This window comes from Lontra canadensis, unplaced genomic scaffold (genome assembly GCF_010015895.1).
Source record: "Lontra canadensis isolate GAN:19392208 unplaced genomic scaffold, GSC_riverotter_1.0 scaffold12, whole genome shotgun sequence".
In the NCBI taxonomy this organism is placed as follows: domain Eukaryota; kingdom Metazoa; phylum Chordata; class Mammalia; order Carnivora; family Mustelidae; genus Lontra; species Lontra canadensis.
Window position 1 is genome coordinate 25,345,267 of NW_022631006.1, and position 26,548 is coordinate 25,371,814.

The 26,548-nt window shown below is 37.1% G+C and overlaps 1 protein-coding gene across 1 annotated transcript; it reads left to right on the forward strand.

The window, feature by feature from the left end:
• Positions 1-435: 435 nt before the first annotated feature.
• LOC116867296 (rho GTPase-activating protein 11A-like) lies at positions 436-24,932 on the forward strand. The gene is made up of 12 exons (XM_032856908.1): positions 436-1,311; positions 5,168-5,238; positions 7,272-7,368; positions 8,303-8,556; positions 9,170-9,333; positions 9,520-9,666; positions 15,486-15,560; positions 16,327-16,494; positions 18,921-19,050; positions 19,975-20,083; positions 21,906-22,044; positions 22,441-24,932. Exons 1-12 carry the CDS (start codon positions 1,183-1,185, stop codon positions 24,030-24,032), a joined length of 3,075 nt encoding a protein of 1,024 aa, XP_032712799.1. The 5' UTR covers positions 436-1,182; the 3' UTR covers positions 24,033-24,932.
• Positions 24,933-26,548: the final 1,616 nt, after the last annotated feature.

Consider the following 26,548-nt stretch of genomic DNA (forward strand, 5'->3'; position numbering starts at 1 on the left):
GTTTCTAAAGCCGAGGTAACCTCTAAAAATCCTGCTTTAGGGTTATCCAAATCAGCGTTTGTGAACCCCGACTCAGGTTGTCTCACCTCGGGTTCCGTAGAACCGGTTTCTCCGTTAGGGGGCCTTCAGCTTCAGCCAAGAAGAATGGGTGTCTATTACATTCCCCGAATGTATTGTCTCCGTCGGGGCCAGGTGTATTAAAATACGCTCTAAGAAGTGTTTTCCTCCAAAAGTATGGCTATGAAGAAACAAGTGCAACTTAACTTTTTTTCCCCCATACTTCTTAGTTTTGCCCACCACGCCCTTCGTGAGCACCCCCTTTGCCCTTGTCTCACTAGACAGGCAGCTCCTGGCCACTCTCTGAGGTCCTGATTTTGAAACGAGAAGCGGGCCAATCAGAGCGCGGAGCGCTGTTTGGCGCTGCCATTTGAGCCTGGGCTGGAAGTGAGGGTGGGACGGTCGAGGCTCCAGGGCTGCTGAGACGGTGGAGGCGGAGGCATGAGGAGAGCTGCGTGGCTTCAGTGAGCTCACCGGGATGTACAGGCCGGGGGCCGCAGGCCGGCTGCTGAGGGAGGGCAGGAGCAGCCTGTGAAACTGGGTGACGGCGGCGACCAGCCCGGGCGGGGACCGGGACTGGAAAAGGCGCCTGAGCAGCCGGCTGGTCCGGCGGCTGGGCTAGGGCTGGGGGCCCCGGGACTTGAGAGACCAACGCCCGGCTGAGCCTGCCGGGGCGGAAGGGCCAAGGAGAAGGGTCTTTACCGTTGGGAAAGGACGAGGGCGAAGTGAGGTTTGGAGGAAACGGGATCTTAGGAAGTGGCCGGAAGTGGTGAGAAGCTGGTAACAGGCGTCGGACAAGGAACCGAAAGGATCAGGGAGAAAGAAGGGAAGTGTGTGTAAGGAGCTGAAGGGATCAAGTGACGAGAAAGAAGGTCGGTGTAAGTGAGGGAAAGGTGAGGTGTGGTTAGATCAGAGGGAAGTAGGAGAAGGTTTGGTGGAAGTGGATAGAGGACCAAGGGAAAAGCCGTGGAAGTGGCTGGGGCCCGGGGCCGGAACAGTGCCAGACTTGGCCAGAAGGCAGCGGAGCACAGTGCAAACCTGAGAGTGTTTGGAAATTGGAAGACCTGGTGGCGAACGAGGGTCAGGACTCAGATCCTGCCTCGGAGAGTGAGCGACGCGTCCGGGATGTGGGATCGGAGGCTGGTAAGGTTGGCCTTGTTGCAGCAGCTTCGGGCGGTCTATGGCATTAAGGTCAAGAGCGGCCGTGGGCAGTGCGATCGCAGGAGACATGAAACAGCAGCCACGGAAATAGTGGTAAGTTCTGGGGGAAGAGGTTTGGGTTTAAAAAAAAGAAAGGGGGGGGGCACCCTGTACCATTACTATTATGGTTCATGCTGAAATGTTCATGCGTGGATCCCAAAGAGAATGTGTCTAAGCGTGACTAATTCAATCCAGATGGTCGACTACTGAAATTTAAAGAATGACATTGTTGATTCTTTACAGGGATTTTTGATCACTGAGAAAGTTGCAGGGTTTTTCAACCTCACCACGTTGATATTTGGAACTAGAAAATTATCTATTTGAGATGAGACTTAGGGGCTGTCTTATGCGTTGTAGAATGTCTAGCAGCATCTCTGGCTTGTACCCGCTAGATGCCAGTAGCATCTCCCAGTTTTGACGATTAAAAATATCTCCAGATACTGCCAATTTATTTTGAACAAGTACAACGGGGGAAGAGAGACAAACATTACCCACCACCACCACTGTTTTAGAATAAAATTTGTAAAGGGACAAGGAGGATCAATAAATTTTCTAAATGAGTCAATAGATAAGGTGTGAAAGAGTATTAGAAATAGGCTTCAGATAATATCTCCGTGTTCACTAATTTGAAAAAAACAAGCTTGCTGCTTGGTAATTTTTGGGTTATAAAGCTGTTTTTTAAAGTGAGTAAGTTGAGATGGCACAATGGGATAATTAAAAAGCTGTTTGATATGAGGGAGGTCAAAGTAAGGGGATTTTGAATGAAATTTTGTTATCTACTGTATCACCAAGAATTTCATTGTGAAAAATAAGTTGAATATAAAGCATGTTATTTTAAATGTACTTGCCTGATGGTATGGTATTTTTTAAGTATTTAGAGATGAAAACTAATAAAATTTGCATAGCTGTTAATTTACAGTTTCTGAGAAAATAAGTCCTTGGATAAGAAAGCTACTAACAGTTAATTTGTATACCTCTTAATTGCTTATACATTCTGGAGAAAAGTTTGTTGTTTGCAGCTTACTGGCAACATACATGTTTTTATTTATAAACTAAGAATGATTTCTTCTGACTGAAAAACCGTTTTTTCAAGATTTCAAATATAGTTGGTTTTGTAAGTATATGAAAAAAATTTGAATCTGGATTTTTTCACCGGGGTACCTGGGTGGCTCAGTCGGTTAAACGTCTATCTTTTTTGGCTCAGGTCATGATTCCAGAGTCTTGGGATCCAGCCCCAGGTCCCACTCGATGCTCAGTGGGGAGCCTGCTTCTCCTTCTCCCCAATCCCTGCTTAGGCTCTTTCACTCTCTCTCTCTCAAGTAAATAAATAAATATTCTTTTAAAAATTCATACCTACTTTTAGAGTCAGATAGACCTGAGTTTGAATCCCGCTTTACTCCTACTGTAGATGTAATATGTTGGGCTGTTTAATTTTCCTATGCTTCAGTTTCCTACTCTGTAAAGTGGAAATAATAGTATAATAGTATCTCTCCTTGGGTTTTTTAGGTGATTTAAAAATGGTAAGATCGGGGTGCCTGGGTGGCTCAGTGGGTTAAGACCTCAGCCTTCGGTTGGCGTCATGATCCCAGGGTCCTGGGATCAGGCCCCGCGTCGGGTTCTCTGCTCGGTGGGGAGCCTGCTTCCTCCCTCTCTCTCTGCCTGCCTCTCTGCCTACTTGTGATCTCTGTCTGTCAAATAAATAAGTGGAATCTTTAAAAAAAAAAATTAAAAAAAATGGTAAGATCTGTAGATAGGACTAGAACAGTACCTGTCACATGCCACTTATTCCGCTAATGATAGTTGTTATGGTAATCAGTGGTTGACATCCTAATTGGTAGGCTGGAAATCACAAAAGAAACATGCTAATAAAGAAATACAGAAGATCTTTATGTTGTAAGAATGGGAACAGGATAAGTTATATTTGAAAACTAGATTTCTTTGGCTCTTTCGTGTTTGTTAGCTAATAATAGTTTTGAGCTATTAAAGAAAAGTGCTAGAAATCTTTTGAAGGTAAGATTGTAAGTGATATTGCAGTATATAAAATTTTAGAAACATGCTATTCGTTTTATTTTATGAAATTGTTATTGTGAGGCCAATATTGAGAATAATACACTTGACAAAAAAACCCTGAGTTCTAGGTAAGTAAAACCTCTGTAGACTTATAATCAGCTTCAACGTCTGATTTTTGCATTTTGTTTGGGTGCACAGTATCAACAAAATTCTGATTTACCCAAAAATGGGGTTTTCCACATTAGCGTCTTTTTTTTTTTTTTTTAAGATTTTATTTATTTATTTCACAGACAGAGATCACAAGTAGGCAGAGAGGCAGGCAGAGAGAGAGAGGAGGAAGCAGGCTCCCCACTGAGCAGAGAGCCCGATGTGGGGCTCGATCCCAGGACCCTGGGATCATGACCTGAGCTGAAGACAGAGGCTTAACCCACTGAGCCACCCAGGCACCCCATTAGCGTCTTTTTTAATAGCTCACCTAGAAATGGTCATTGTAACAGCAACAAATATTCTTTGAATGGTTACTCTATGTGAGAAACTAATATAAATGCTTTACATCTTTTAATTTATTTAATTTTCTCTACAACTCTTTTACTTAGGACCTATGTGAAGGTACTGAGGCATAAAGAATTAATTTGATCAAGGTCATTCAGCTAATAAGTGGAAGAGCCAGGGTTTAAATCCTGGCAGCCTTGGAACTAGGAACACACTCTCTTAAACACTATACTGTCTTCTATATTTATCAGTTAAAGGGAGCCAGATGCTTGAAAAAGACTCGTAAGATTTTGTTACTCTGTTGCATAATTAACAGTGCTGAATGATTTCTTAACGTAAGTGCTTCAAGCGCATTCATGGGGAGCAGATACATCTAAGCTAAATTAATGTTTATGAGATTGGGTAGACCCAGTTATTTAATTTTGTATAAGCAGATATATATAGGCTTATATTTAAGTACAGTGCAAACTACAACCTTCTTAATCAATGACACAGTTTTAAGAAGTTCAGATGCATGCATAAAGATAGTGGCAGGTTCTTTATTAAGAAGTGTGTAACATACACATTTACTCTTGGGATCTCAATGTATTAAATTTGAGTATGAGTAATACACTTGAATATGACTTTTAAAAAATATTTTTCAAAGTAGTTGAAGAAATTGGAATTAAATGTTTGTGGAATCCCTGACTTGGTCAGAACAGTTTGACTAGCAGTTTTCCATAGAGTGTGGAAAAGAAAATCTGGTCTAAAACCCACCTCAAATCTAACTGTAAGAAGTATTCAATGAGTGACAAGAACTACCATAACCAATCAACTTAGCCTTTTGTTCATGTTAGTATTTATAAGGTGACAGAGGAAAGTATAAAGTCAGTGTTCATAAGGTTACTGAAAGAAACATAGTATTTTTAGAAAATGTTAGTGTTTTGTCCAAATTTTGTTTAAGGATTTTCTGACTAAGCACTAACTGGATTGATTTTCCATTATGGGATTGGAAACTGATGGAATGTGTTACGTTGCTTTAGGGCAATGACTTTATTTGTTTATTTTAATTTTAATTTCAGAACAACTAATATGAAGTTGTTACATTAGTTTCAAGTGTAAAGTATAGTGATTCAACAATTCTATACATTACTTGGTGCTTATCATAAGTGTGGTCTTAATCCCCTTCATCTATCTCACCCATCCCCCCACTCACAATGACTTTATCTTGACCATTTTTGTGCTCCCAGTACCTAAAGGAATGTTTAGCACATAGTTGTTACGTTTTATCAAAGTTACTTGTAATATTTTAATTTTCTTAATTATTTCTATTTTTTTAATTTCCTGAGGTTTTTAATTTGCTTAATATTTAATAAGACTTACATTATGCCTAATATTTGTGTTAGAATAACTGAATTTGCCATTTTAGGGTAAAATATTTGGAGTACCTTTTAATGCATTGCCCCATTCTGTTGTACCAGAATATGGACACATTCCAAGGTAAGCTAATCTGGGATGAGGAAAAATATTTCAAACTGGTATTTAAGCGTTTAAAAATAAATAGTTGAGAGGCACCTGGGTGGCTCAGTCTAAGTGTCTGACCTCTGCTTAAGTCATGATCTCAGGATCCTGGGATGGAGCCCCACTTTGGGCTCCCTGCTCAGCGGATAGTCTGCTTGTCTCTCTCCCTCTGCCCCTTTCCCTGCTTGTTCATGCTTGGGCAATCTCTCAAATAAATAAAATCTTTTAAAAAGATAAATAAAAAAATAAGTAACTGATTGACTTAAACTTTTGTTTTGACCTAGCAGTTCTCTAAGAGTCTGGTCCTTTCCCCTCCCCCACCACTACCCTCTTTTTCTTTTGTGGGTAAGAGAACATTTAAGCTAAGATTAAATAAAGTATTTCTGAATATAAACTACGTAACACTTGAGCTTTCCTATGTCACTATTTAAAAGTAACCTTTTAGACTAAGTGCATCAGAAATTAGTAGAGAAGTTAACATTTTAAATAGTTTGAGGAAGCATGCAAAGCAACTATCTGACCTGTTACAATTCATTTCCCCTCTGTCCAAAGTAGGGTTCATTCTGGCTACTTTAGTTCAGTAACCTAAGTTTTTAACTGATCTGTTGTCCAAAAGCATTTATTGAATACCTTGCAACCTTAGAACAGTTTTCTCTCATTCAGCATATAGGTGTTGATTGACAATCTCCATAAGGTAAGCACTTACTATTTGGCTTTTCAAATGACCTTATAAAAGGTTTGTTTATTTAATGATTTTCTACCTTTAGAATTGCAAAGTCATATCCCCAATCAAGATGACTAAATCTTTGTTGTAATTTCTTTGCCTGCTTTAAACAAACAGACAAAAGTTAAATTCTGTCAGTTACCCCCTGTGACATTCAGCCTTTGTGTAGCAGCACAATGCTATCAGTTGCTTGCTGCTGACATCCATTCTAATTTGTGGTATCAGTTGTTAACTACTAAAGCCAACACTGATGATTAAAAGTTGTTCAGTACCAAAAAAAAAAAAAAAAAAAAAAAGTTGTTCAGTACAAAGAAATAGAGCACACACCTCTAAGTATGAGAAGGATTGTAAGGACGAGGCTGTATCGGACTTTTCTGAGAGGCAGTGTTAGAGTGAGAAAAGTACATTGCCTTATTTTTGGGCAAATGTAACAGATGATAGATATTTAAAGCTATGGAGGTGCCTGGGTGTCTCAGTTGGTTAAGCACCTGCCTCAGATCATGATCCCAGGGTCCTGGGACTGAGCCCCACATTAGGCTCCTGCCTCAGTGGGGAGCCTGCTTCTCCTCCCTTTCCCTCTGCCTGCCACTCCTGCTGCTTATGTGCACGCTCTCTCTCGCTCTCTCTCTCTCTGTCAAATAAATAAAATCTTAAAAAAAAGAAGGCCTTAGGGCCTGGGGTCATACTAGCATGAGGAGGTCTGACAGAAAAAGAAAAGCCAGAAACGGAGTTTGAGAAGGGATAGTTGGGGGACAGCAGTAAAACCGGAAATGTCATGAAAAAGAGCTTTTTTCAAGAAAGGCAGGGGGTGGTTAAGTGTGGCAGATGCTGGCAGGACAAGGGAAATGAAGATCATTGATCGTGGATTGGTGACCTTAATATCTACTTAAATATCTACATGATATTTAAGATGAGATCTGTTTTGCTGAAGTAATAGGGGTGCGTGTCTGATTGGAGACTGTTGAGGAGAGACTGGGATATGAAGTGAAGGCAGTAAAAAAGACACATCTTATGCTCTGAGTGGAAACAGAGAAATGAACTAGGATCAAGAAGGATGTTGGATTAAAGCAAGCTTACTGAAATTGTCTCAGAGAAAAGATGAGCTGGACAGACGAATTTAGGAAGCAAGAAAAACAATTAGAATTAACCTTTTATCACAAAGACTGAAGAAATTTGTGACATCAGAACTTCCGAAGGGGGGAATAGTGCTTGGTCCATGTACTTTGATAGAAGAATAAGATTTAGTAAGATGTGTATCCACCCACCTGAAAAGATTTCTCTCTTTCAGTTTTCTTGTTGATGCTTGCTCATCTTTAGAAGAGCATATTCATACAGAGGGGCTTTTTAGGAAATCAGGATCTGTTATTCGTCTTAGAGCCCTAAAGGTAAGCATATTCTTGAACTATAATTTTTCATTTGTACTACTTTTTTATTTGGTTTTTAGAATTGAAATATTTAAACTATTGCATAAATTATTAACAGAAATTTAATTTGCAAAGAGCCTTTTTCATGGCAGAAGAAACTTTTTTCTAAAAAGGAATTAACACAGGATTAAGTGCCCGAGTGGCTCTTTTTTTTCAAGATTGTTTTATTTATTTGACAGAGCAAACAAGGAAGTACAAATGGAGTTGCAGAGGGAGAGGGAGAGGGAGAAGAAGGCTCCTCACCGAGCAGGGAGCCTGATGTGCGGCTTGATCCCAGGACCCAGAATCATGACCTGAGCCAAAGGCAGAAGCTTAACTGACTGAGAGACCGAAGCACCCCAAGTGTCTGACTCTTGATTTTGGCTCAGGTCATGTGTTGTGAGATCCAGCTTTGTGTCCAGCCCCATGCTGGCTCTGGAGCCTGCTAAAGATTCTCTCTCTTCCTCTCCCTTTCCCTGTACCTCCAACCATGCATAAGCACGTGCTCGCTTGCTTGTTCACTCTCTCTCTCAAAAAAAAAAAAAAAAAGACTCATTATTTATATAATGCTTTTTTTTTTTTCAGTTTTATTGAGATATAATTGACAAATACCATTTAAGGTATACAACTTGATGTTTTAATATATGTATATATTATGAAATAATTGCTACAATCTATATAATTCTTTAAAAGTTTAGAGTACTTTCAAATTTGTGGTCCTTTGTTCCTATAAAGTACTATAGGAAATGAAAAAAATTTTTTTTATTTAGTTTTTAGCCTTCTAAAATGGCATGATGTGTATTAAAACAAGAGTTAAGCAAAATTTATTAAAGCTCTCTAAAGTACACAAAGGGATATCTTATTCACAGTAAACTCTTAAGCCCTCAAATGCTCAAGATTATTATATTTATTTCAGAATAAACTGGATCACGGTGAAAGGTGCCTGTCTTCTGCACCTCCTTGTGATGTTGCAGGACTTCTTAAGCAGTTTTTTAGAGAATTGCCAGAACCCATCCTTCCAGCTGATTTGCATGAAGCACTTTTCAAAGCTCAACAGTTAGGAACAGAGGAGAAGAATAAAGCTACATTGTTGCTCTCCTGTCTTATGGCCGACCACACAATTGATGTATTAAGATACTTCTTTAACTTTCTCAGGAATGTTTCCCTTAGGTAAGTAAGTAAAAGTCTTAGGAAATGACAGTTTGTTAATTAGCTGGATTTACCTTTATAGTTAATAACTTAAAATTAAATTTAGAATGGAAATTTTTCTTAAAAATAATTTCCTAACTATAAGAAATATACCCTATGTGCCAAATGATTTGTATTTTCTTAACTATCTTAAGGTCATCATTATGAATGGCTTGTTGTTGTTGATAGGATTCTTTGTCCACTGAATGACTTCAAATTACAGTGTTTTTGATATATTTGTATCTTGCTTCTCAAATTTGTCCCCTCCCTCTGCTTGCTGTCAGTGAGCCTGCTTGCTCTAGACATTCTTGCAGCCTTTTAATATAATTTTTCTGTATGTGGGTTTGAAAATCAAATATCCATGCTCAATTTATGTGGAAAAACAATGTGGACAATATAGTTAACATGGTTTTTATGATGTATATTTAAACACACAGAAGCAATTTCTGGTTCTGTAGATGGGTAGATAAAGGATAACTATTTTGACTTGTATTTGACTGATAAAGTAAGAAGTCTTCAAAGTGTGCTCAAAATGGTATTTTACCTCTGTAAGTTTCTCTTTGGCTCATCCTGAGAAAACCTTGTTTCATTTAAGGTCCAGTGAGAATAAGATGGATAGCAGCAATCTTGCAGTAATATTTGCACCAAATCTGCTTCAGACAAGTGAAGGACATGACAAGATGTCTGCTAACACAGAAAAAAAGCTACGATTACAGGCTGCGGTGGTGAAGACTCTCATTGATTATGCATCAGATATTGGTAAGAGGTAGTTACATTATAAAGTAACAGGATTAGTTTAAATGAAGGAGATCCCAGATTCCTCCAAGTGAACTGTGAAGACAACTATTAGAAATATATATACTATTTGAACATTTTGGTATATACTCTTTGAACACTTTGAAGGAGAGTAGAGGAAAAATTTTAACTCTGAACATTTTTGTTTAGGGCATGTTCCAGATTTTATCCAAGAAAAGATACCAGCTATGTTGGGTCTTGACGGTCTCTGTGCTACTCCGTCATTAGAAGGCTTTGAAGAAGGTGAATGTGAAACTCCTGGTGATTGTAAAAGAAAGCGAAGACAAAGTGTAGGAGGTAAGTGGCAGTGGCAGTCTCATTTTGTGGAGGTATAGCAATTTGCTTTTCTCTAAAGTGTGTTTAAATGTAATGAAGCACACTCTATGGTGTGTGCCTTCTTAGTTTAGAGCATAGTTGGAAAAACATGAGACGTGCATATGAAAAGCAAAATGACAATACAATCTAATATTAAATGCTAAATCTCTAGCATAAATGTGAAACGTGTTCAAAAGAGAAAAGTTCCCTGGGTTGTGGTGATCAGGGACTCCAAAGAAGAAACCAAACTGAACCTTCTTGAAAAATCGGTAGAGTCCAGGGGAATTGGGTAGAGCATCAGAATACTTGTATCCTATCGTAGGTAGGAAGGATGCTCTAAAGAAAGATTTGTGTAGGGTAGAAATAATCTGTTAGGGTTAGGGTTAGGGGTTTATCCTAAGGATTAGGAGGATATCATGGTGAGCTCAATGTCAAACATTAGAACATGCAGCTAGATATTGGGTATTGATGTTGAAGGTTTATGAGTAGAGGCAGTAGAGGATTATAATTTTTTCTAAAATTATTTGGTCTAAAGAAATGAGATTTGGGAGTAGAGAGAACAGTTAGGCATGAGATCATGATTTGAAATAGTGATGTGAATCATTTAGAAGTATGAACTGATGAAGGAAACATTACCATGGAAGAAAAAAAGACCTAAAGCTCCATCATGATGGAATCAGTTGTAAGATTTCTTACCTCCTTGATCAAGTAGACTGAGGCCATTCTTCCAGTTGTTTTAGGAAATTTCTCATCTTTTGAGTATAAGAACTAATTGTTATTAATTGTTCCATTCCTGTTTAAATCTTGACTTATATGATTCAGCCTTATGTTTCTTCTTTGCCTCATTTGTAGATTTCTCTATTATCTTCTAGTGTTAGATTTCTAGGGCTACTGTAACAAAGTGGCTTAAAATAACAAAAACTTATTGTCTTACAGTTTGGGAGGCTACAAGCTAAAATCAAGCTGTTGTCTGAGCCATGTTCCCTGCGAAACCTATAGATAGGGGCTAATCTTGCTTTTGCTAGCTTCTGGTGGTGGCTGTTGATTGTTGTCATTCTTTGGTTTGCAGCTGCATCCGATCTCTACCTCTGTTGTCACATGGGTTCCTCGATGGGTGTCTCTCTGTCCAAGTTTTCATCTTATAGTGATACCAGTTACATTGAATTAGGGCCTATCCTAATGACCTCTTCTTAACTTGAGTACATCTACAAAGACCCTAATTTCAAATAAGGTCACATTCACACGTACTTGGAGTTAGGACTTAAAACGTGTATTTTCGGAACACATACTCTCATCCCATAAACTTCCTACCCCAAATGCAGGTATTCTCAGACACAGATCCTCTTTATTGCCTTCTTTTCCTTTGTGATTTTATTCACTCCTAGAGTTTCATTTATAGCATGGAAATAGGTGAATATTGTCTCGCAAATGTCAGTTTCACTTTAGTAACAGCTTACTAGGAAGATATCTTCACTTCTTTTTTTTGGTGCTTTAAGCTCAGCATTTTGAAGAGATCATCTTCACCCGCTTTAAACTGGTTCTTCTTGAATTCCTTCTTTTTGTTAACAGCACCATCATTTTCTAGTCACTCAGGCTTTAAACCGTGGGTGCCTAACTCTTAATGTACCATTTATATTCATGGTTTTCAGGTTCTGTAAGATGCTGTCTGTGGTATTTTACTGGATCATCTTTACTGTAAGAATCTCCTTATTGATCTTCATGCCTCTTCATTGACTCTGCCCTGCTTATTGCTGTCAGGACTGATGTTCTTAATATATAATTCCAGCCATGTATTCACAATACTCATCAGAAACTTCACTGATAAAACTGATATTTATAGCCTGATATTAGAGGTCCTTTCATAGGATTGCTTTAGCATGCCTTTCTACTGTTTCTTCTCTCTGATTTGTACAGTGTTTACTGTAGTCCAACTGCATTTTTTATCTTTTTTTAGACACTTTGGGTTTTTTTTTACTTATCCTATTTATTGATAGAATGTTTTTACTTCCATCTACCCTTGCTGTCCAAATTATATCTAGTTGTCAAAATTCAGTTTAAGTGTTTCGTCAAGCATGCTTCACCCCTGCTGTTTTTTTAGTGGGAAAATAATCTCTTTTCTGCACTGGCATTCCATAATATTCTAGACTCTGACAGTTTTTATATGGTTTTATATTTACTACTCATTCATGACTCTCTTACCTATTATATTTAATGCTCTTTGGAGATAAAGGCCATGTTTTATACATTTTATCCAGCCCAGTGTTTTTTACTTAATGGGCATAAAATACAGAATGAATACATTAAGTCGAGTTATTAATATTTGGCTTAAACCCAGAGGTACTTTATCAAACAGGTTAAGATAGCGCTTGTCAAGCATCATTAAAATGCATTGATTTCATTGGCAATTTGAAATTGTTCAGGAGTTCTAGACCATTAGTGTTTACTTTTTGTGTGTTATAGCTAGCTTTTTTTCCCCTTTTTTTAATTTAAATTCAGTTAGCCAAGATACAGTACATCATTAGTTTCAGATGTGTAGCGTACAGTAATTTATCAGTTGTATATAACACCCAGGGCTCATCGCATCACATGCCCTCCTTAATGCCCATAGCCTTTTTTTTCATTTCACTCTGCAATGCTACAAGCATCCGTGTGATCTGATTGCATTTGCTTTGAAGAATCTTTTGATTTCTTTTAAATTATAGATAAATATGTAACAAAATTTATCATTTTAACCAGTGTTAAGTGAACAGTTCAGTACTGTTAAGTATATTAACTTTGTTGTGCAACCAAACTCCAGGAACTTTTACTTTTATTTTTGATATTCTGAGACTTACTTAGTCTAGCATAGTTGTATGCTGGGTACGGCAATTTTCAATAATACTTTTGCCCAAGAATCTATAGTATTTCATGGGCAAACTCATAAGTAAGAAGGATTTGGTTTATCATACGTTCCTGGTTTTACCTATGCTTACCAGTGTGCGTGCTTCTTCATATTGTTATTGTGCTAAATAAGTGTCTTTCATGGTCAGTGGTACGTTGTTGAGCTGATTTGATTAATGTGCTGTTAATGGTCTGATACTTCCTGAAATGCGTATGTCAGGAGACATATTTTTCCATTTCTCTAGAAAGATGGTCTGTACTTGCATGTACTTGTGGCCCATGGTGCAGTCAGGATGGTTTCACATTATGGAGGGAATAGTTTGTTTTTCCATGCTTCTGATTTTGCTGTGCTATTCGCTTCTTTGGCCTCAATTTTTTTTTTTTAAGATTTTATTTATTTATTTGACAGACAGAGATCACAAGTAGACAGAGAGGCAGGCAGAGAGAGAGAGGGAAGCAGGCTCCCTGCTGAGCAGAGAGCCTGATGCGGAACTCGATCCCAGGACCCTGAGATCATGACCCGAGCCGAAGGCAGCGGCTTAACCCACTGAGCCACCCAGGCGCCCTTGCTGTGCTATTCTAATTGTGTGGTATCTTTTGCTGTGGCTGCTCAGTTGTTTCTTCTCTCTTCAGCTCTGGCTTACGTTTTTCTTCTTTTCCTCTCCCCATATTAACTTTGTTTGTCTGCTCAGGTGCCATGAAGATTGGCTTTATTAGCCGTTACCTGCCAGTTAGACCATAGCCTATTTTTGGCTCTTCAAAGGTGTTCAGTCTCCTCTGGTTTGTACCTGTTTCACTTGAAGGTATAAGATTTCTCAGTAATACACAAGTGGACTATAGTTGAACTTTATTTTGAGTGATATTTGGTGATTAATCAGGTAAACAGACATATTTAAAAAACTTTTATATTTTATTGTGGCTGAAAATTCAGGGTATATTTTTGCCTGAGACTACTTCTGTTGAAGTCACAGTTTCCATATCACTAAATCCAGTGGGTACTTTTTTATTCCCATATCATTCAGAATCTCTTTGGCTACTTAACTATTTCCTTCCTGACTTATTTATTTATTCATTTATTTACTTTGTTTTTTTATAACACTATGCTTTTGTTTCCCTACATTTTTAGCCACCTGTTCTTTTTTTTTTTTTTTAATTTTTTAAATTTGTTTATGAGACAGAGAGAGAGAAAGAGAGCACAAGCAGTGGGAGGGGCAGAGGGAGAAACAGACTCACTGCTAAGCAGGGAGCCTGATGCAGGACCCTGGGATCATGAGCTGAGACAAAGGCAGATACTTAACTGACTGAGCCACCCAGGCATCCCTCCACTTGTTCTAATTTTTTGGATTTTCTTTTTCTACCACCTCTTAAATGTTCCATTCTTCTATACTTGACTTTCTTTTTACACTTTGCCCTCTTTCTAAATGACCTCATTCACTTTCTTTCTCTCTTTTTTTTTTCTTAAAGATTTCACTTATTTGACAGAGGGAGAGAGAGAGAAGGAGAGGAAACACAAGCAGGGGAAGTGGGAGAGGGAGAAGCAGGATCAAACCTGAGCAGGGAGCCTGATGTGAGGTTTGATCCTAGGACCCTGGGATCATAACCTGAGCCAAAGGCAGACGCTTAAAGACTGAGACACCCAGTTTTTTAAAAAACTATCATTGCTGGGCTGATGACTACCAAATCTACTTCTGTATTCCTGATCTTTCCACAACTTGATTTCATATCCATTTCAGTCAGTGTTCCATAGACATAGCTAATTTTTCCTTGCATAATTTCCTTTTCTTTGGGTCACATCATTGTCTACTCAGTCATGAAAATCAGCATTCTAGATATTCTTATCTATTCTTTTCTCATTCCCACATCTCACTGATCACTAAGTCTTGTCACTTTGAGCTCTGAAATACCTTTATTCCCGTGTCCATTTGCACTCTTCCTGCCTTATTTCAGATCTTCATCTTTTGCTTGGCTAATTGCCACTCTTTAGATCTCAAATATCACTTCCTCACTAGCACCTTCTCTAATTACCCATTGTAAAGCTTATTAAATTTATACTTCAGACTATGGATCTCATTTGTCATTATATTTTTATTTCCTTGGTATTTAAAAAAATTTTTTTCTCTTAGAATAAGTTTTAGGAAAGCGAAGACCATGTCTCATTTGACATGTGCTTGACACATAATAGGTACAAAATAAATATTTGTTGAATGACTAACATACTTAGAAGAACCTTCATAAGGTTTGCTAATCCTCTATCATACTGCTGCCAGTTATTTTTTCAAAATGCAGATTTGACCATTTTGTCCCCCTTTTGCCTTTGGAGAAGTTCAAGTTCTTCAAAATGACAACAGGCCTTTTTCTGTCTAATGCACAAGACTTATCTCTTACCATACCACGGCTCTCTGTTTGCTCTAGCAGTATCAAACTACTGGTTTCTAGTATACATAAATCCTGTTTTTTCACCTACATGCTTTTGCATATGCTATTCCCCTTGCCCAGTGTTACCTTCCTACTGAATGAATACCTACTGATCCTTCAGAACACTGTCCAGGTTTTGCTTCCCCTTCCAAGCTTTCTCTTTTGCTGCCATTTCTTCTCTTCCTCAACAAGTAATGATTTTCTCTACCATTCTCTTTCTGTACATTATACACATTTGTTTTACACACATTCTATGTATACATATTCTGTATGTCTCTTTTTTTTTTTCTTAGAAAGAGGCGTATAAGTAGGAAATGTAATCAAAATATATCTTAGTTTTTTCCAGTTTTGAAATAATTCCACATAACCTTAAGCGACTTTAAAATGTATAAACTGACATAAACTTATATGCTGGAAAGTCACAAATATCATATGAGTTATTGGTGAAAGATAGGTAAATGTGAAATTATAATTGATTATATGGTTTTATGTGCTTTGCATTTCAGATTTTGTTAGTGGAGCATTAAATAAACTTAAATCTAACAGAACACCCTCTGTTACACCTCAACAGGAAAAAATTGGTAGGTATTATGTATTTTTAATTTTAAGTGAAAATTTCTGTGTATTATACAAAAAGTAACCATTACATAACTTACTTTGGTTACATCAAATCCGAATCTTATTTTCAATGGAGATACTGTAGTATAATTGTGTTGTGACATTGCTAATTACATTGTATATAATGAACCCAAAATTGTAGGTAAGAATTTTTTAGTCTGTTGTTACATCTTTAGTCTTTCAAATCATGCTTTTCTGTTGAACATAAGTTGGATGCTATTGAATATGTGAAAATAATTCAAATCTCATTTTTGTTTTAGAACCAGAAGTTTATTAGTGTATATTCCCATTTTTATCTTGGTTTGCTTGTGGCTGAAAGTAGTCAGCCCAATAACAGAATAACAGACAATATGATCATTTGTTTTGTTTTTCAAATTGAAGAAATTATGTGGTTAATACTCAGTTATGATGAAAAGCAAAACTATTATGTAGATCAGTTTGAGCTCCTTGATTATGATTTTATTCCATATGTTAATGTTCTTTAATATGGATTATATGCATCTTTCAGTCTATTTGGTTTAAGTCACTATTAATCTTGTCTCTTTGTCCCTTTCCTATTATCATTTTAAATAATTGGATGATATTAATATAGTTATAACATATATTTGATAATGTAAACATATTCTCTCATTCTTTGGTTAGCTCTAAGTAATAGCTTTATAAGAAGAAATTATATAAAGCTTTTTTTTCCCCACAGAGTTAATAAAATAAAATAATTTTTTTTTTCAGCCCAGGTATCCATCTCACCCACGATTCTTACACCAAATGCTAAACGTAAACTGCCAGTGGATTCCTCTCATGGTTTTTCAAGTAAGAAGAGGAAGTCCATCAAGCACAATTTTAACTTTGAGTTGTTGCCAACTAACCTCTTCAGTAGCAGTTCTACACCAGTATCAGGTAGCAAATAGAATTTATATCACTGAGTTGTAAATGTTAACATGAATGCATATTTTGAGAAAAGTGCTATTTCATATTAATGTCACCCCTTTTAGGAGCTATGGCTTTATTCTGTTTCTCAAATCTCTTAATTTTTATAAAGTCCCCTAACTTTTAAAATAGACACTAAGTCTGTATAATAAGTGTGTGTGTATGTTGACTGACCATGCCTATTGAAAGTTATGATATGAATAACTTAGGATGAGAGTTTGGGCTTCTGTGTATAGCAGTGGTGCTCAGGTTTTAGGTGATGGGATATCCTGAATTCTATTTTAGTTACTTCCTGATCTATAGCTATGATTGTATTGCTGTCTCCTGTTGAGGTTGTCAAAAAGTTTGATTTTCCAGTCCACGGAGTTGTGGGGTACCGCCATTGGAGGAACCATTGTGTAGTTGGCGGTGGGGGGCATATTTTTTAGTTTTATACTCAAGTAGATTTTATAAAAGCTCTAATAATTTGGTATACGCTGTTCCCTATGACATAGTTTCCAGATTCTTTGCCAGCTCAGCCATTTTCTTCCAAATGACCTATAAGTCCCTAACGTGGCCAACCAGAGCCGCCAGAGAAAAATGTAATTTTGCTAATTTGACTATCAGATTTTTGTTAGTATGGTCTTAGATTGAGTTGGCTCCTTTAGAATACAAGTTGGCTTATGGTCAATCTTACAAGTTAATGTTACAATCAACCCAAAATCAAATGAAATCCTAACTAAGCCCAGAGTCCTCTATCTCCTATTTGTCTCATATGTCATCAAAAAGTGAGTGATCTCTAATTCTTTTAGGTTTTTATTGATTTCAGACAATGTTGAGAGTTTTCCTTTAAATTTGCTGGCTAAGTTAGGAGATCTTTCCAGAAGCCTCCCTTTGGTGTCTGTTATCCAGGAAGTTTAGATTTTCCTTGTTTGTTTTATTAGAAAGTTGAACAGAATAGCAACTTGCTTTTTATGGTCCTTCACATGTTCTCTGTGTATAGTTTGTTAAAATGTAATGATAAGAACTCTGAAGTTTTGTCTGTATTTCTTTCAGTATTCAGAGGTTGGAGAATTAAATTCTATTTATTTATTTATTTATTTATTTATTTAGGGAATTAAATTCTTTTAAACTAACTTAGTGTTTCCTCTCTCTTATTTTAGAGAGAGAAAGAGTAGTAGCAGAGGGAGAAAGAGAGAAAGACTCTCAAGCAGATTCAGTGTAGAGCCCGAGACTAGGCTTAACCTCAGTTACCCTGAGTTCGTGACCTGAGCTGAAATCAAGAGTGAGGCTTAACCAGTTGAGCCATCCAGGTGCCCCAACTTAGTGTTTTCTTAATTATTAAAGTATTTTCCACTTTGGAGGACTGTTTCCAGATGGCCAATATGAATTATAATTCTGTCTGTCTTTGTATTGTAATATTTGCTCCAAGAAATGAACCTCTTGGTTCCTTCTCTCCAAGCTCCCAAAAAGTAGTTTAAACATTCTTGTGTTACTGGAACATTAGTATAAGCCTGCTTAATCAATGATATTTTTTAAATTAAAAATTAATTAAATTTAATTATTAAATAATAATCCTATTATTTTAACTCACCATTTTTCTTTCTTCTTCCTTTTTTTTTTTTTTTTAAGATTTTATTTATTTGAGAGAGGAAGTATGAGCAGGACGGAGAGAGGAACAAGCAGACTCTCCGCTGAGTGTGGAGCCTGTCGCATGGCTCCACCTTAGGACCCTGAGATCATGTCCTGGGCCGAAGTTAGATGCTTAACTAACTGACTGAGCCACCCGGGCACCCTGAAAGATTCAGTTTCAAAATTTGTCTAATCTAATTACAATAATTATATTTTAATAATTTAGGGAGCAATAACATATAAGTGTTTATTACCAAGCACTATGTTTATATTACTGAGAAAAATAACAATAATGTAGTTTACATTTACTAATACTTTTTTTTTTAAAGATTTTATTTATTTATTTGACAGACAGAGATCACAAGCAGGCAGAGAGGCAGGCAGAGAGAGAGGAAGGGAAGCAGGGTCCCTGCTGAGCAGAGACCCCCGACTCGGGGCTCGATCCCAGGACCCTAGGATCATGACCTGAGCCGAAAGCAGAGTCTTTAACTCACTGAGCCACCCAGGTGCCCCTATAGTCCATTGTTAAATTAGGTTAAAGCAAAACTTTAATATAAAGGTCATGTTTAGTCTGACACTTAATTGGCAACTAAAGTGTAAGAAACTGATTTTTTTTTTTTTTTTTAAGTTGAATTGGGTTTATTTGGCTTCTGAAGTTTCTACCCGGAAATATGTGATTTTATTGTTGCGTAGGGTTGGAAATTAAGCCTTCTAATTGCTATTAATATTTTATACTTTAAAAAGGAAGTATGGGTGGTACATTTCATGTGGTTCTATTTTTATAGTTCCCTTTGATACAAGCCCAGAAGGATCATCTCAGAGTTCACTCTCTCCCATTGCCATCAGTGGAAACCACTTGATCAGTTCAGGTGTACTAAGGCGAAGTAAGAGGATTGCAAGCAAAAAGGTTTGCAGGTAATAAATCCAGGACATTTCGTTTCATTGGATAAACATTTGGTGTATATAGTTAATAAAATATTTTGTTTTTCTGCTGAGAATCATATTTGAGTCACAATTTTTAAAAATTCCCTCTGCCTTTATTATCAGTCAGACTGCCCTTTATATATCCTCCAGAGAATGATTTCTAATTTGAGGCCAATTTGCTTGCTTAAAAAATTCTATTGTATGTTGATAATGTGTGATTTTTAAATTTCCTTTTATTTAAAGGCTAGTCTATTCTTTTTTTTTTTAAAGGACTTATTTATTTGAGGGGGAGGGGCAGAGTGAGAGGGAGAAAGAGAATCCTTAAGCAGACGCCCCGCTGAGTGTGGAGCCAGCCAAGGCGCTCAGTCCCAGGACCCTGAGATCATGACCTAAGCCAAAATCAAAAGTCAGACTCTCAACTGACTGAGCCAATCCAGGCACCCTAATGCTAGTCTATTCTAATGATTCTGGTTTATAAATAATGAAGTAACTCTTGTGATAAACAGGAGAGGCCATTTATTATACAAATATGGTATGTTCATATATGGTATCTTAAAACTTAACTGATTTTAGAAAACTATTACTCTGTTTAATTACTAGCAATATAATTTGCTCTGGACTTTCAAATTGCATTTTGTAAGAATGCCTCCAGTTTTTATGCAAAGTTTTTTTTTTTTTTTTAATGCTGACACTTTTATTTATTTTATTTTTTTAAAGATTTTATTTATTTATTTGACAGAGATCACAAGTAGGCAGAGAGAGAGGAGGAAGCAGGCTCCCTGCTGAGCAGAGAGCCTGATGCGGGGCTTGATCCCAGGACCCTGGGATCATGACCTGAGCCGAAGATAGAGGCTTTAATCCACTGAGCCACCCAGGCGCCCCAATGCTGACATTTTTAATCCCATGCTTTTTTAGAGTGGAATCAGGAAAAGCAGGCTGCTTCTCTCCTAAGATCAGTCGTAAAGAAAAGGTCCGAAGATCTCTTCGTTTGAAATTTAGTCTGGGGAAAAGTAGCAAAGACATGGTAAGTGTCTTTCACCATTTCATTGATGTTCATATTAGCATAAAGCTGTAGACTGGATGGTAAAAGACACTCTCAACCCTGCCTGTCTAGCTATTGTCCCGTTCTCTACTCCCCTTTATACCCCCTTATACCACACTCTTACACATGAATTAATATCTACTGTTCCCTCCTTTTCTGTTCTGCTTAAATTCTAATGAGGCTTTCAGCCCCAACACTCAATACAGCTGCTCTCAAGATCACCCAGAATCTCAGTGGTGCTCAAAGCAGTTGACAAATAAACAGTCCTTGTTAGACTTGACTTGTCAACAGCATTTGACCTGGCTAGTCACTTGCTCCTCTTTGTTATACTTTCCTTCCCTACTTCAGGGCACTTTACTCATGATTTTCTTCCTTCACTGGTTACTTTTCTGACTTCTTTACATTGTGGTGCCCAAAGCTTTGTCCTTGGATTTCTCTTTTTTGTTTCTACTCATTCAAGGTGCTCATTTGCTTTAAACATCATATCGTTACTTAAGACTTCGAGTTTCTATCTCTAGCCCAAAATGTTTTCCTGAACAACTTGACTGTTCCTTAACAACTGTCTACTTCACTTCTCTACTTGATGGCCATCCAATAGATAGCTCAGGTGTAACCTGTCTCAAATAGAGCTCTCAGGGTGTATTTCTTCACTGCTGCTAATTCTCCACCCTTCCCCCTCTCTGCCAACCACATCCCCACCTGCAGTCTTCACTATCTCTGCTATGGCAACTCATTCTTCTAGTCATTTAGGCCAAAAAACATATAGGCGTTCTTGACTCCTCACTTTCTCACACCATCCTGTGTAAACCATTAGGGAATCTTATGTCTCCTCTGCTTTTAGAGTATATCCAGACTGACCAATTCTCACTGGTACTACATTTCTAATGTTCTATAAATTCTGGCCTCTCCAACTTGGATTACTGCAATAAGTTCCTACTAGTAGGTCTCCCTGCATCTACCTTGCTGCAATACTATAGCCAAAATGATCCTTTTAAATTCCTTTTAGATCCTTGTCACTGTTCTGCTCAGAATCTTCCAGTGACTCCTCATTTCACTCTGAAAAAAAGATAAAATTCTTATGTTTCCATGTACCTCTCCACAGGACCGGAACCAGCCTGCCTTTCTGAGCCCTCTTCTCACCCACTCCCTCTTGCTCACTCAGCTTCTTGCCTCCTTGCTGTTTGTCAAATGTGCCAGACCTGTTTTTAGTCTTGGACGCTGCCCTGGCCTTTATTCTCTCTGGGGTAATGTTCTTTCCCCTTTCATCTTCATGACTTTCTCACATTTTTCTTTACTCACAAATCACCTTCTGATCACTCTATTTAAAATGACACCCCACCACACCCATCTTACTCGGCTCTACTTTTCTCCACAACATTTCTCACCTTGTATATTGTAAAATATATAATATAATTTACCGTTTTTCTTGTCTTGCTCAAAATCTCCTCATCTAAAATGTAAATTCTGAGGGTAAGATTTTGGTCTGTTGTGTTTTGTTCACTCACTGTTGTGAGCAGGTCCCAGCACAGAGTCATCACAAAAGAAATTATTTTAGTTAATATGCGAGGCTGTTTTTATTTTAGATCATAAAATATCAAGTAATAGCCAAGACAAATGCTTACAGTTTTTGTCAACATGCATGCAAGTATATTTGTGTTTGGTATGAAATTGTTTAATTTTATTTACCTTTTTTAATCAGCTGTAGAGGATTTTGATAACTATAAAAATTTACTTTGTCTTAGTATTTGAATTAACTAGATTTATTTCTTAACCAAAACATTTTCAATTTTTCTTTTCTGTACAGAATGGGTGTTCTGGGGTTGATAGACGTGAAAATGTTGGTCGACGACTTGCAAATCAACAAAGTTTAAAAAATAGGATTGAGTCTGTAAAAACAGGTCTGCTTTTTAGCCCAGATATTGATGAAAGATTAACAAAGAAAGGTACAGTTACATGATATTTTTAATTTTACTCAAAAAGCCTACTCTCATTGCTTTTCTGAAAAAGTTTTTCTTGGCTTTCTTGAGATATAATTAGATATAATTACATATAAGCTTCAGTTATTTTATCATAAAATATCTTAATTTACTGTTCTAGAGATTTAAAATTCATGTTTGAATAGTGAAAATAATTGAATTGGCATTGTATTTTTGTCTGAACAGTTGGAAGATGCTTATAAGTACAAAACTGACCTTTTTATTTAAAAAATTATTTCTTTTAAGAAATCCTTAATTTATTGAAATTTAATGCTCAATACCTTTATCTGCTATGTATTTGAATAGTATTTCAAATATGTTTCAAATATAAATGATTAAAAAGACTGAACTATTTTATTTTAGGTTCAAAAAAGATCAGTAAGTCTGAGGAAAACTTATTAACTCCAGAGCGTCTAGATGGAACAAGTTACCGGATGTCTTGGACGGGACCTAGTAATTCCAGTTTTCAAGAAATAGCTGCAAATGAAGGTTCTCCAGTCAAGGGAAATGTTGAGGTGGAAAGCTCTTCTTTGGAGCCTGATACTACGGTTGAAAAGTCCCCTCTTAGTTCATATGGACTCACCCCTTCTAGCGTAGATGATAAGCATAATAATGACAAAACTGGAAGCTCTTTTAGTGGGGATGAAAATAACTTGACCACAGAGACTTTGGTGAAAATTCAGAAAGCATTTTCTGAATCCGGAAGTAATCTTCATGCATTGATAAATCACAGGCAGTCATCAGTAACTAATGTGGGGAAAGTGAAGCTAAATGAAACATCTTCTATAGAATATAGCCCAGAGAAAAATCTATTTGAAACTAATGATTTGACTGTGATAGAATCAAATGAACATGAGACTAAAACAGATGAAAATAGTTTTTCAGAACAAGACATCTCACTACATCAAACTCAAAAATTGGATAGAGAAGCAACTATAACATTTTACTCAAGTCATAAGAAGATTGAACATGAGAAAAGCATCCATTCGAATATACTTAGAGATCATTCACTTAAGCCAGAATTGCCTAGTGATGAACACATAAAGAATCAGCAGCCCACAAGGGACAAGCTGAATGCTCCATTAAAGGAGAATGAGAATGAGAATATGACTGGAGAGAACTTGCTGAAATGTACAGCTTCTAGGGAGGATCCAGCTGACACCTCTTCCTCAGAGCAGATTACATGTAATAGAACAAACTTGCCAAAACCGAGGCCTGTGAGAATCGTTCGGCAGCCGTCACTGGTGGAAACCTGCCATACAGCCAGCTCTGAGAGCTTACAAATGGCAGAGCACGGGAGGGTGTCAGACCACATACAGTGGTTTAATAAGCTTTCTCTCAATGAAACAAACAGAACCAAAGTTCGCTCACCTCTTAAGTTTCAGCGTACACCTGTTCGTCAGTCTGTCAGAAGGATTAATTCCTTGTTGGAGTACAGCAGACAACCTGCAAGGCAGAAATTGGCAAGTCTTGGTGATGCGGCTTCTCCTCTGGTTAAATCCGTAAGCTGTGACAGTGCTCTTTCCTCTGGTCTAGAAAGTACATCAAAGGATTCCTTGATTTCATGTACCAAGTCAGGTCCTAAGGAATTGAAGTTTACAGCATGTGAACAGCCAAATAGTGATGCAATTTCAAAATCAGGCATGGAGTTAACTTACAAGTCTTTCTCAAGGATGAAGAGGCACCCAGACTCCAAGAATGCTTCTCTTGGGTCTACCAGAGTTTGTAAACAGGAAGTAGTATCCGATGGCCAAATTAAGATTCCTTTGGATGACCTGACAAATCATGACATATTAAAATCTGTTGTAAATAATAATACAGGCTCTTCTCCTGGGATAAATAACAGGGTCCTTAGGAAACCATCAGAAAAAGAAAGGGTCTGGTATAAAGGTTCTCCAAAAAATCCTATTGGCAAAGGTCAGCTACTACCAACGAGTAAACCTGTAGACTTGTAATTGACAGATGTTAATACTTGTTACTGTAAATAAAATTAGAGGGTGGTGATAGGACTGGCGGGATAATCTGCATGTTAGTTTGTTAGCTCAGGAAGATTAAGTGATTTTAGTTTCACTTAACAAGCAACTTGAATTCTTATGCTTGTATAAATGACTTGTTTTTCTTAATTACGGCAGTATTTAAACTTGTGATCTCTTAAAGCAGAGGTTATACTTTACTTTTTGAAAGAAATTGTTGGCTGGGTTTGTGAGAAATTTTTGAAAATTGTATGAATTTTGTATTACATGTGATAGAAAAAGTGGAACAAGTTGTCTATTTCCTGTTATTCCTCCTAAGTCAGAGAAGGTTTCCACAAGAAATTTCTACATAAAGGGAAAAGATAAGCCTTACAAATCTATTTCTTAAATTACATTGATATTTATGGTTTTTGCCAAAATCCCTAAAAATTAACTTCCTTCAATAGCCTCTTAATCTTGTACTCCTATGTGGGGCAGAGTAATTAGGTTTATATTGTCTGTAGTTGTGTACAGTGTGTTTACTTGGACTAAGAATAACGGCTAAAGCAGAATAAAGACCCAAGTATGCTCTTATAGAATGATGCTGCAGAAATAATTGATGACTTTTGAGCCATACTATGTTTTTAAAGTTAATTTGCACAAATACATTCGCTGTTTTGTCTGATAGAGAATTTAAAATTATTTAAGGAGGAATAATTAAGCTTGGAAATTTTTAATCAAGGTGATTTCTTATATGCACACACTTGATTTTATAATTTAAAGTAGTTGATGTACCTCTGTATATTTAACTTGGATTCTTAACTTTTGATTCCTATAAAAGCCTATGATGGTTTTGTCTGGTGTGTAAATGTTATTTATTTAGCATAGACATTAAAGGTAACCTTCTGGAAAATAACTTGTCTGAATCTGATGAAATTCAAAGGACCTTTTAGAATTTGACCCAAATTGTCAAGCAAATCTGTCTAAATTTATATTTTAAGTTATTAGAAGTTACAAATGTTTAAGAAAAGAATCATGTCAACAATGGTGGATATTCTTGAGGTTTTAGAGGAAGGAATGCTGTAGGCAGAACGATCCACTAAAGATAGTTTTTCAGATCAGTTATTAGAATGCCACATTCCTTTTTTTTTTTTTTTTTAAGATTTTATTTCTGACAGAGAGCTCACAAGTAGGCAGAGAGGCAGGCAGAGAGAGAGGGGGAAGCGGGCTCCCTGCTGGGTACAGAGCCTGATGTTGAGCTCAATCCCAGGGCCCTGAGATCATGACCTGAGCTGAAGGCAGAGGCTTAACCCACTGAGCCACCCAGGCGCCCCAGAATGGCACAGTCTGATAGTGGAGGAGAATACAACAGCATATCTATGCAGAGCAGCCATATTTACAGAGAAATTTAAAGTCATCAGATGTGTCTGCTTCACCAAGTTCTACTTGATAATAATATATCTGTTTCATTTCAAAGCGATTTCCTATTTCTATATTACCTAGGAATCAACCCTTTCTCACTATTAGTAAGAATTTGACTTGAAGACTGAAAACCTGTAAATAAAAATACCATGATTTATAACATCAAAACGGGTTTGTGATATAAACCAGATATGCATTCGGGTGTTTATGATATTTCTGATAGTAAGTGGTGATAGAAAACACTCGTAAACTCTTGAAATATATGTTGTCTGAATCAAAGCAATTATTTAAACTTCACCTCCCATCTGGATAAACTTTTAAAAATGTACTGCTGTCGTTTTATATCCTTGGGAATGGGTGAAGTGTTGAATTGGAAAAGCAATAAGGTGGCACAGGAGATTAACTGTACAATTACCTGAAGTAGTGGCTTTTCTGAGATTAATAATAATGAAAGATAATTATTAAAAAAAAAAAAAAAAACCTACCCTGAAATGCCTCAGTGGCTCAGTCACTTAAGCATAAGCCTTCAGCTTGGGTGGTGATCAAGGGTCCTGGGATAGAGTCTCATATTGAGCACCTTGCACAGCGGAGAGCCTGCTTCTCCCTCGGCCTCCATTCCCCCTGCTTGTGCTGGATCTCTCTGACAAATAAAAAAGAAAACTACCCACATGTCACTCTCATTTGTGTTTTCTGAAAGCTAACAGTATAGCAGGACTATGAAGGTGAGTAGTTTGGACAGTCAGGAAAGTTTAATTTTAGATTAATCTCTTCATTTTATATAAAATGGAGATAATGTTGCTCAATATCTGGTCAAATGATAGGTGATATACTTAACACAGTTAAAAGTATGGACATAGGCACTAACTTCAAGGATTACTTTGTTCTTATAAGTGTAAATAAAGATCTCATACAAATTTGTTTACCATGAGCAACAAATAATACAATTATGCAGGACTTAAACTAGAAGGCTGCTTGGCAACATTTAATGATCACTAAGAATTCAATATTGGTGTTTGATCAGCATCAAGCCCAGGATATATTTGTTTTTAAAATACCAACTTTCCTATGAAACAAACCTTTTGGTGTATCTCAATTTC

What these genes read in the sequence shown, in the direction of transcription:
- LOC116867296 (XM_032856908.1), top strand. Translation starts at nt 1,183, where the DNA reads ATGTGGGATCGGAGGCTGGTAAGGTTGGCCTTGTTGCAGCAGCTTCGG. An exon ending in CAGCAGCCACGGAAATAGTG is followed by an intron (nt 1,312 to 5,167) that starts GTAAGTTCTGGG and finishes TTGCCATTTTAG; the next exon opens with GGTAAAATATTTGGAGTACC. An exon ending in TTCGTCTTAGAGCCCTAAAG is followed by an intron (nt 7,369 to 8,302) that starts GTAAGCATATTC and finishes TATTTATTTCAG; the next exon opens with AATAAACTGGATCACGGTGA.